This window comes from Pan paniscus, chromosome 1 (genome assembly GCF_029289425.2).
Source record: "Pan paniscus chromosome 1, NHGRI_mPanPan1-v2.0_pri, whole genome shotgun sequence".
Taxonomy (NCBI): Eukaryota; Metazoa; Chordata; class Mammalia; order Primates; family Hominidae; genus Pan; species Pan paniscus.
In genome coordinates, this window is record NC_073249.2 from 89893197 (window position 1) to 89903623 (window position 10427).

General features: G+C 47.6%; 1 protein-coding gene across 1 annotated transcript; it reads left to right on the forward strand.

Moving 5' to 3' along the window:
* Window positions 1-6823: 6823 nt before the first annotated feature.
* On the forward strand, window positions 6824-9302 carry SLAMF9 (SLAM family member 9). Its single transcript, NM_001302655.1, is given in 4 exon segments — window positions 6824-6869; window positions 7313-7658; window positions 8430-8701; window positions 9097-9302. Coding segments are annotated over 4 exon segments (870 nt in total).
* The last annotated feature ends 1125 nt before the right edge of the window (window positions 9303-10427 follow it).

Sequence of the window (10427 nt, forward strand, 5' to 3'; positions counted from 1 at the left end):
TAGTTGATTACCGTTGTGGACAACTGGGGCCCAATCCCTCTGAGGAACCAGGGAGAACATGCCTCAGAATTGCTCATGGAATAGGGCAGGGAGGCTGGAACATTTATCCACGTTTACCCACCAACGTGGCACTCCCTTAGCTGCACCCACCCAACCTGCATACTTCCCAGTTGCTTGGCTGATTGGCCTTCCACTGTCATAGGGAAAGCCTGGAAGTGGCCGGGGGCGGTGACTCATGCCTGTAATCCCAGCACTTTGGGAGGCCAAGGCGGGTGGATCACGAGGTCGGGAGTTCAAGACTAGCCTGGCCAACATGGTGAAACCCCGTCTCTACAAAAATTAGCCGGGCGTAGTAGCATGCGCCTGTAATCCCAGCTACTCGGGAGGCTGAGGTGGAAGAATTGCTTGAACCTGGGAGGTGGAGGTTGCAGTGAGCCGAGATGGTACCACTGCACTGAAGCCTTGGCAACAGATCGAAACTCTGTCTCAAAAAAAAAAAAAAAAAAAAAAAAAGATCATCAGAGAAAGCCTGGAAGCAGAAAAACAGACTGCCCAGGTGCAAACTTCATGGGGCACTCCATCATGAAACTGTCCACACAGCAGTGTAGATGCAGCCATAAAAAATGATGAGTTTATGTTCTTTGTAGGGACATGGATGAAGCTGGAAACCATCATTCTCAGCAAACTATCGCAAGGACAAAAAACCAAACACCGCCTGTTCTCACTCATAGGTGGGAATTGAACAATGAGAACACATGGACACAGGAAGGGGAACATCACACACCGGGGACTGTTGTGGGGTTGGGGGAGGGGGGAGGGATAGCATTAGGAGATATACCTAATGCTAAATGATGAGTTAATGGGTGCAGCACACCAACATGGCACATGTATACATATGTAACAAACCTGCACGTCGTGCACATGTACCCTAGAACTTAAAGTATAATAAAAAAAAAAAAAATATATATATATATAAAGAAGTCAGGTGGATAAACAGGCTGTGCTACAGGGAACCCTAAGTGTCTGCTACAAGCAAGATGTTAGAATGGGTCTCTTCCTGCCTTAGTTACGCTACGCTAAGCTGACAGTGTGATGGGTATCAGGAGATCAAAGGCAATGTGAGGGAGATCTGCCCTTGAGGAACGTACAATGGGAGTCAAGGAGAACTGGTGTCACTGCCTTTGGAACCCCCTCATCTATGGATGGAGGGCTGAGAAAGGGAGATCAAGAAAGAGACTTCTTTGGAAAGAACTTTACTGTGAGTCCACACCTCTTCCCCAGGGTATAGTGATGTCACCTCTGACCACAAGCCAAGTAAAGAAGACTTCAAGGGGAGGGCTTAGGGAGCTTTGGAATGTGGCCCTGCAGGTGAGAGTCAGAGGCGACAGGCACCTATGACAGGTCTGGGAGAGTTAAAACTGGTAATGGGCTCCCACGAGGGAGCCAGGAGTATGGTGCCATGTTGTAGATCCTAGGATCTGCCGGGGCAAGGAATGTTTGTCATGGGTAGCTAAGGGCCACCCATGAGACACAGCCTGCTTGGTTGTCCTAGGTGCTGTACGATAGGGGCATTTGGACAGGCCTCAGGGGAGGAGGAGATGAGATGTGTGGCCAGATGTCCAGGGGCTGAGGAAGGAGTTGCAAAGGACCACCCAGAATAGAGATGCATCCACCTCCTGGTCAGGGGTAAGAGAGAGGGAACCAGGGGTAAGAGAGAAACTTAACCAGCAAAACTTCCCTTAACAAAAAATAGTTCATCTTAGCCATCTGTGAGGCCCACAGAGTGCAAAGCCACTCAACTAGGTAAGAAGAGTTTTAACACCTCCCCACCCTCTGCATCCTCCTGGAGTGAGGAAACCTGAGTTGGGGGAAGAGAGTTGAGGGGAAGGAGGAGAACAGATTCAGAGAGGCAAGCTGAGCATAGTAGAGAGCAGAGACTGCTCCCTCCCCGACTGCCAGCCTCTAGCCTGGAAGACCTAAGCCAGGGTAAGGGAGATTATTTGATAATAAGGTAAGTTTGGAATTTTGAATATTACATGGCACAGGAAGTACTCATTTCTAAACCGAGACCAGTACTCATTTCTGGACTGAGACCGAGGCCAGAGTTCACATCTGAGGCAGAGAAGACTACCCCACTAAATAAGATTAAAAGGGCATTGAGAGAAAAAAATTGAAGTTCTATTTGAATCACAATCCATGAGCAAGAATGAAAATTATACTTGGCTAGGCGCTGTGACTCACACTTGTAATCCCAGCACTTTGGGTAGCTGAGGCAGGAGGATCCCCTGAGTCCAGGAGTTTAAGACCAGCTTGGGCAACATAGCCACATCCCATCTCTATTAAAAAAAAAATTTAAAAACTTAGCTGGGCATGGTGGTGCTCACCTGTAGTCCCGGCTAGTTGGGAGGCTGAGATGGGAAGATCACTTGAGCCCGGGAGGTTGAGACTGCAGTGAGCCTTGCACCACTGCACTCCAGCCTGGGTGACAGAGCAAGACCCTGTCTCTTAATAAAAAAAAAAAAAAAGTAAAGAAACGAAAGTTAGACTTGACAATCATGCTCTCAGAAGTGACTTTCTCCACACTGGACTCGGAGAGCTCAGTGGGGTGGAAATTATTTTCCTCTCCTCAATAGGCATCATGGACTGTTTATGCCTACTTATGGAGACAGGTTTAATAAATCTGAACAGTTACCTTCTGGCTATCAGCATATTCACTGTAGCAGCCTCGGCTCCCCCTTCAAGAGTAAACACATTTTTGGCTGCAAGAAGTGCAGTTAACCGACAGGCTCGAGCTGCAGCACCTTTGGGATCTACGCTGTTCCCAGCAGCCCCAGCCCATGGCTGTGCACAGCAAGAGTCCTGGCACCGGGACATTCTTGCACAGCTAGAGTCCCAGTGCCTGGACATGCCTGCCCACTATGGGCCTTCTCTAACAGGCAGTCGGTGCCAGAGCTCCCTGCTAAGTCAGCTGAGACTGTGAGACCTGCATCAAGGTCTGAGGCCCTTCTGGCTCCACCCTGCTTCCTTCTCCATTTATCTTTTCCAGGCCTTTCCCCACATTAAAACTCTTTATCTCCGAACTCCAGCTTCTGCTTCTCAGAGAATCTAACTGATATTCTCACCCTTTAAGCTCTGAGCATTATACTCATGACCGTGTTTTCTTTTCTTTTCTTTCCTTGCTTTTATTTTTTATTTCTATTTTTTAATTCACAAAAATTTATACCTATTTATGGTGTACAACATGTTGTTTTAAAATATGAATATGTTGTGAAATGGCTAAATCGAGCTAATTAATGTAAGTGTTGTCTTATACAACTATCTTTTTTTGTGGTAAGAACACTGAAAATCTGTCTTAGCAATTTTTTTTTTAGATGGAGTCTCTCTCTGTCGCCAGGCTGGGGTGCGGTGGCACGATCTCGGCTGACTGCAACCTCTGCCTCAGCCTCCTGAGTAGCTGGGACTACAGGTGCCCGCCACCACACCTGGCTAATTTTTGTATTTTTAGTAGAAGCAGGATTTCACCATGTTGGCCAGGATTGTCTTGATCTCTTGACCTCGTGATCCACCCGCTTCGGCCTCCCAAAGTGCTGGGATTATAGGTGTGAGCCACTGTGCCTGGCCTGTCTTAGCAATTTTTGAGAATACAATACATTGCTATTAACTGTAGTCACCATATGGTATGATAGATCTCTTGAACTTATTCCTCCTATCTGACTGACTTTTGAAATCTTTCCACCAATATTTCTCCAATCCCCACCCCTCCCACAGCTTCTGGTAACCACCACTCTACTCTCTACTTGTAGTTCAATCTTTTTTTTTTGTCTTTTTTTTTTTTTTGAGACAGAGTCTCGCTCTGTCTCCCAGGCTGGAGTGCAGTGGCACGATCTCGGCTCACTGCAACCTCCGCCTCCCGGGTTCACGCCATTCTCCTGCCTCAGCCTCTCAAGTAGCTGAGACTACAGGCACCCGCCACCACGCCTGGCTAAGTTTTTTTGTGTTTTTTAGTACAGATGGGGTTTCACCCTGTTAGCCAGGATGGTCTTGATCTCCTGACCTTGTGATCCCCCCGCCTCGGCCTCCCAAAGTGCTGGGATTACAAGTGTGAGCCACCATGCCTGGCCTAGTTTAACCTTTTTATACATTCCACATTAAGTGAACTTATGTAGTATTTGTCTTTCTGTGTCTGGCTTATTTCACTAAACATAATGTCCTCCAGGTTCATCCATGTTGTTGTAAATGGTAGCATTTCCTTCTTTTTGTTGTTGTTGTTGTTTTGTTTTGTTTTGCTTTGCTCCCTCTCCACTTACCACCCCCTACTCAGCTTTCCTCACTCCAGGAGGATGGGGAGGTGTCAAAACTCTTCTTACCTAGCTGAGTGGCTTTGCACTCAGTGGGCCTGGAGGATGGCTAGGATGCACTATTTTCTGTTAAGGGCAGTTTTGCTGGTTAAGTTTTGCTGGTTCCCTCTCTCTTACCCCTGGCTGGGAGTAGATGCATCTCTATTCTGGGTGGTCTCTGCTGGAGTGCAGTGGCATGATCATAGCTCACTGCACCCTCAAACTCCTGGGCTCAACAATCCTCCCACCTCAGCCTCACAAATAGCAAGGATTACAGGCATGCATCACCATGCCCTGATCATGTTTAAAAATTTTTTTTGTAGACATGGGGTCTTTCTATGTTGCTTAGGCTGGTCTAAAATTCCTGGCCTCAAGGGATCTTCCTGCCTTGGCCTCCCAAAGCGCTAGGATCATAGGCATGAGCTCCCTTGCCCAGCCTCCTTCTTTGTTTAAGGATGGATAGTATTCCATTGTGTATATATCTACAATTTCTTTACACATTCATCCATTGATAGACACTTAGGTTGATTCCATATGTTGGCTCTAGTGAATAGTGCTGCAATAAGCGTGGAGTGCAGATACCTCATTAACATACTGATTTCATTTCCTTTGGATGTATACCCAACAGTGGGATTGCTGGATCTAATTTTATTTGTTAAACAGATTTATTACATAAAAACGTTTTATACTCAGACTGAAATCTGGTTCACCTTTAAGAAAAAATTCTAATCCCTCAGGTTTTATACTCATAAATTGAAATTTAAGAACTACTCACTTCATTATCTTCTTCACTAAGCAGATTCTACCAATCTTTGAAGAACTAAGGTCTCATCTTAAATATCTCTCCTCGATAGCTTTTCCCCAACCCTCCTGACTCCAACTTTGCCAAATCGCCTTATTATAGGCTCCTTCAATTATTCCTTTGGTAAGATTCATCAAACTTGTAGTTACTTGTCCAATGTCAATTGTTAGCATTATGAGCTCCATGAAGTCACAATCTAAAATTCTTGGTCACTGTTAATTCCCCAGCACTTAAGACAGTGTATGGACCATAGAAGCTACTCAATAAACATTTAACAGATTTCTGAATTTGCTAACCTAAAACTATGAAATGGTGGCACAAGACCAAAGCTGAATACATCTTCCTCTATTGTTCCCTTGGTCTTGAGACACCACTCTTCACAGCACAGACTCATAAAATTGATTATTAGAAGAAACTTAAAGATTATCCAGTCTGAGAATCCATCTGATGGCAGAGATATTGCAGATAATCCAAGCAAGTGATTGTCCTCTTAGCTTGAATACTAGGGACAGAAGCTACTTTCTAAGGCAGCCCATTGCATCCAGAACAGCTTTGACTGCCAGGAAGCTATTTAATAACCCTGATCCTCTGAAGTCTCTTCTTGAATCTGAATTCATATAGGTTGATCAACATTGTATTCTCACAAAAGGATTTAAAGTCTTTTCATAATATGAACAACATAGATCAACTCTCTGGTCAAACTACTTTTTTTTTTCTTCTCTCTCTTTTTTTTTTTTTTTCTTTGAGACAGAGTCTTGCTCTGTCACCCAGGCTGGAGTGCAGTGGCACAATCTTGGCTCTCTGCAACCTCCGCCTCCTGGGTTCAAGTGATTCTCTTGCCTCAGCCTCCTGAGTAGCTGGGATACAGGGGCACGCCACCATGCCCAGCTAATTTTTGTATTTTTAGTAGAGACGGGGTTTCACCATGTTGGCCAGGCTGGTCTCAAACTCCTGACCTCAGGTGATCTGCCTGTCTCGGCCTCCCAAAGTGCTGGGATTCCAGATGTGACCCATTGCACCCGGCCAAACTGCTTTCTTAAAGAGGATCGAATCAAATGTTTTTCCCCTGCGAATAGCCTCTCAGGTGGGAACATAACTAGCTTTAAATAAAAAGGCTTAATCATTCATCCATTATAAAGCTATCAATTGAGTGCAGACACATGTCTAGTATGGGGCCAGCAATAATGGGACATACACAGGAAATGAAAGATGAAGTCTGTCTGGGGAGATATAGATGTTTATAAGATCAAATGATCACAGCAACATAGGAATTACCCAGAGAGAGCTAGGGCAGAATATCCTGGGAGCCAAATAACAGGATAGGGAATGTTCTAAGAGTTCGGGGCATGCAGTACGTGCGGGGACCTGGGGCGGGTAGGAAGTCTTGAAAGACTTCATTTAGGAAGTGGGATTTGGGCTGAGTTTGGTGGATGGCATCATGAGTCAGTGAGTAAACTGTCATGACAATCAGGATCTGAAAGAGAACTAAGAGAGCCATGATACATAGGGAGGGGCTTAGTGAGGACAGAGGACGTCAGAGGGCTGTAGTCAGGGGAAAATTATTTCCCTTTTCTCAGGACCATCAGTCAGGCTCTCTGTGTCTAGGAGCCTCCTAATGCAGTCTTCTGCACAGTCCTGGGGACTGACTGACTGAATCACACCCCTGGGGCTGGGGGCTGCTGACATGTGTGCCTTTCCTTGGCTGCTTCTTCTCCTGCTGCTCCAGGAGGGTGAGTGAGGCTGCCAGCTCGTGCACAGAAATGTCCCCTTCCACCTCTGTTCCCCTGCCCCACTGGGTCTGGGCCAGTAAGACCCTTTCTTAGGGGTTGAATGTGTCAGCTCTTCTGGAGTTACAAGGAGTAGGGTGTGTGGCTTCAGGGCAGGACCGAGAGACACCTGGGGATATGGAAGAAAGAGCAATCCCAAGATGGCAAAGGAGAAGGTAAAACTTGGAGGGTGAAGGGACAGATGGAAGCAAACTCCTGTTAGGTGCTTAACTCAGGGAAAGGGGAAATCTAGAGCCAGAAGCAGCAGCTGGAGAACAGGATTTAGTGTGAGAGTCATAGAAGCTGCCCAGCTGAGATTACGCTACTCTGGCAGCTCCACTGCCAGGTTCAGCAGCCCAGAGACAGCAGCTGGGTTGTTTGCTTCTCTTTTCTTCCTGCATAGGCAGCCAAAGGAGACTCTGGAGATGGTGTGGATCCTGAGGAAGTGGTTGCGGTCCTTCAGGAGTCCATCAGCCTCCCCCTGGAAATACCACCCGATGAAGAGGTTGAGAACATCATCTGGTCCTCTCACAAAAGTCTTGCCACTGTGGTGCCAGGGAAAGAGGGACATCCAGCTACCGTCATGGTGACCAATCCACACTACCAGGGCCGAGTGAGCTTCCTGGACCCCAGCTATTCCCTGCATATCAGCAATCTGAGCTGGGAGGATTCAGGGCTTTACCAAGCTCAAGTCAACCTGAGAACATCCCAGATCTCTACCATGCAGCAGTACAATCTACATGTCTACCGTGAGTTTAGGCTGGGAACCATAAAGCTGGTTTTGGGGGCTCTTCTGAGCTTCTCACACCATGGAGTGGGGGTCTCAGGACTCGGGGTTATGGTTTGAGGGGCTAGAACTGGAGGCAGACTGTCTCCAATCTAGATACTGTGATTGAGTGTGCCCAATCCACCTGTTGTATCTGAACCGCAGCAACAGGCGGAGTGACCTGGAGCAAGGAGGCTGTCCGATGCAGTGGCAGGGATCAGGGGCTTCATGTACAGACCCTGTAGAGGGCTTTTCTCTTCCAGTGAAATTGTGTTCTGGGGATGAACACCACCTACATTCTTGAGCCTTTTATTTCCCTGTGTGATGAGGGCTACTAATGAGTATCTTCTCTTTACTTGAACCCAAATTTCTTCTTAGTGTCTGTCACACTGCATCTACCTTGAAGCTTGAAGGGACACTGATTAAAATGTAAATGCCCCTGAGAGGGGTGATAATATTTCATGGGATCAAGGAGACAGAATGGGGTTTGGAGGAAGGTAGAGTACAAAAGTAAGAGAGAGAATACGTAAAGGGGAGGTGGAAGATGCCAAAGGCAGCTCTGTCTTCCTTGACAGTTGCCTTGGGGACCTTGAAACCACAGGTTTTATGGTGGTTGGGTTTGTTTGCTTTTGCCTATTTGTTGTTTAGGTGCAGGGGCTGTCAAGGGGTAGCATTAGTACCCCAGGTTTGAGGAGCTTAGGAAAACAGACCCAATCCCTGATTGTTTAGAGGGTCTTTGTGTTTCCCCTTCATCTAAGACGGCTGTCAGAGCCTCAGATCACTGTGAACTTTGAGAGTTCTGGGGAAGGTGCCTGCAGTATGTCCCTGGTGTGCTCTGTGGAGAAGGCAGGCATGGATATGACCTACAGCTGGCTCTCCCGGGGGCACAGCGCTTATACATTCCATGAAGGCCCTGTCCTCAGCACATCCTGGAGGCCAGGGGACAGTGCCCTCTCCTACACCTGCAGAGCCAACAACCCCATCAGCAACATCAGTTCTCGCCCCATCCCTGATGGGCCCTTCTGTGCAGGTACCAGAACCCCTGAGACACCCCCTGAGCTTATGAAAGATAGTGCCTAGAGGCACCATCTCCCTCCCCCAGCTCTTCCCAAGAGAGCCCAGGGAATTCAGAAGCTGACCCCCTCCCATGGAGGCTTGACACCTGGATTGGAGAGGAGACCCTCCCTTTTTCTAGTGCCCCCAACTTCCAAAGGTCTTTTCTTTTCTCTTGCTTGGCTTCAGAATGATTCCTAGATCTCAGTTCCTGAGCTTCTGTGCATAGAATATATTTCCAGAGACACTTGCAAGGGGACTTAAACTGATTGTGAACTTGAGACCCCTGCATGAAATTTGGGTAGGAGTCTGCCCAAATCTTAACCCCAACCCTACCTCTGATGGGCCCTTTCCTCCTTTCTTCCACCCCAGATCCTAACTATGCTTCTGAGAAGCCTTCAATAGCCTTCTGCCTCCTGGCCAAGGGATTGCTCATCTTCTTGCTCTTGGTAATTCTGGCCATGGGACTCTGGGTCATCCGAGTCCAGAAAAGACACAAAATGCCAAGGATGAAGAAACTCATGAGAAACAGAATGAAATTGAGGAAGGAGGCAAAGCCTGGCTCCAGCCCTGCCTGACTGCTCCTTGGGAACCCCAGTCCTGAGCTTGGTTTCTTCCCAGCACCCAGAGAATCCTTCCTCAGCTCTCTTCTTTCCAGGGGAAGGAGGTGCTCAGGGGTGGGTATCCAGAAAGCCATACTTCTGAGGGAAGACTGGCTGGCAATAAAGTCAAATTAAGTGACCACAACTCTGCAGGAGCTGTGTTGGGTCCTTCCGTCCTCACTGGGTGGCTCTGGCAAAACCCACTCTGCTGTCTTTCCCCCAACTCCCAGTGCCTTCCCCCAAGTCCACGTGCTTTCTCAGGCCCTCCTTTGGGGAGAGAAGTGGGTCTAAAGGGCCCCCTCACAGGGAAGTTTTGGTATGCTGTCACTCACCACCTATCCCATTTTCCATCAACATGCTTGCTATTTGTTCATCAAATAAGAAATGTGAGAGATTTCTTTGAACCTAACTGAACCTGTGACTTGAGAATTTCAGGCATTTTGAATCCTGCATAAAAGTGGCCTTATTCCTGTTAAGATTCTTCTTTTCCCTTACACCACTCTCATCCTGGCAGGTACATTTGCTTAACAACTCCATCCATCCCAGACTAGTCTAGAAGCTCTCCTAAATAGGGAGGTAGGAAGGACCTCGTTCAGACCTACCCTGGGTCTGAGTTGAGCCCGCAACCTCTCCGTCATCTCCCTGATGCCAGTTGCTCTGGGCCTCTGGCGCCTACCCCATAGGGATGCTGGATTATTAGCCGAGATCGTGGAGCCTTGACTTCTGCTTGTGATTAGTATTACTGTCCTGCCTGTGTCCCTGCCTATAGATTTCCATGTCTTAGGCCTTCTCTTTGGAGTCTTGTCCTGGGTTAATGCCCACCCCCAACTCCCTGGCAAAGGCCCTTAAGTTTATGTTCTTGCTGTTTCCCTAGACCAATGATCAGCCTCCCAGGCCTAATGTGTCCCTGCCCAAGTCTCTATTATTCCCTCCAAATCAGATCTTGTGGATGTTACTTATGCAGCTGCCAGGGGGCAGGGGGTTAGGGGGAAGCGAGGACTGGGGAGAGAATTAGAAAACACCCAATTGACAGGACAGGTGTATGCAGTGGGTGAATTGCAGGAAGTGGTGAAGGCTGTGATGTATGGCGGGGAGCCTAGG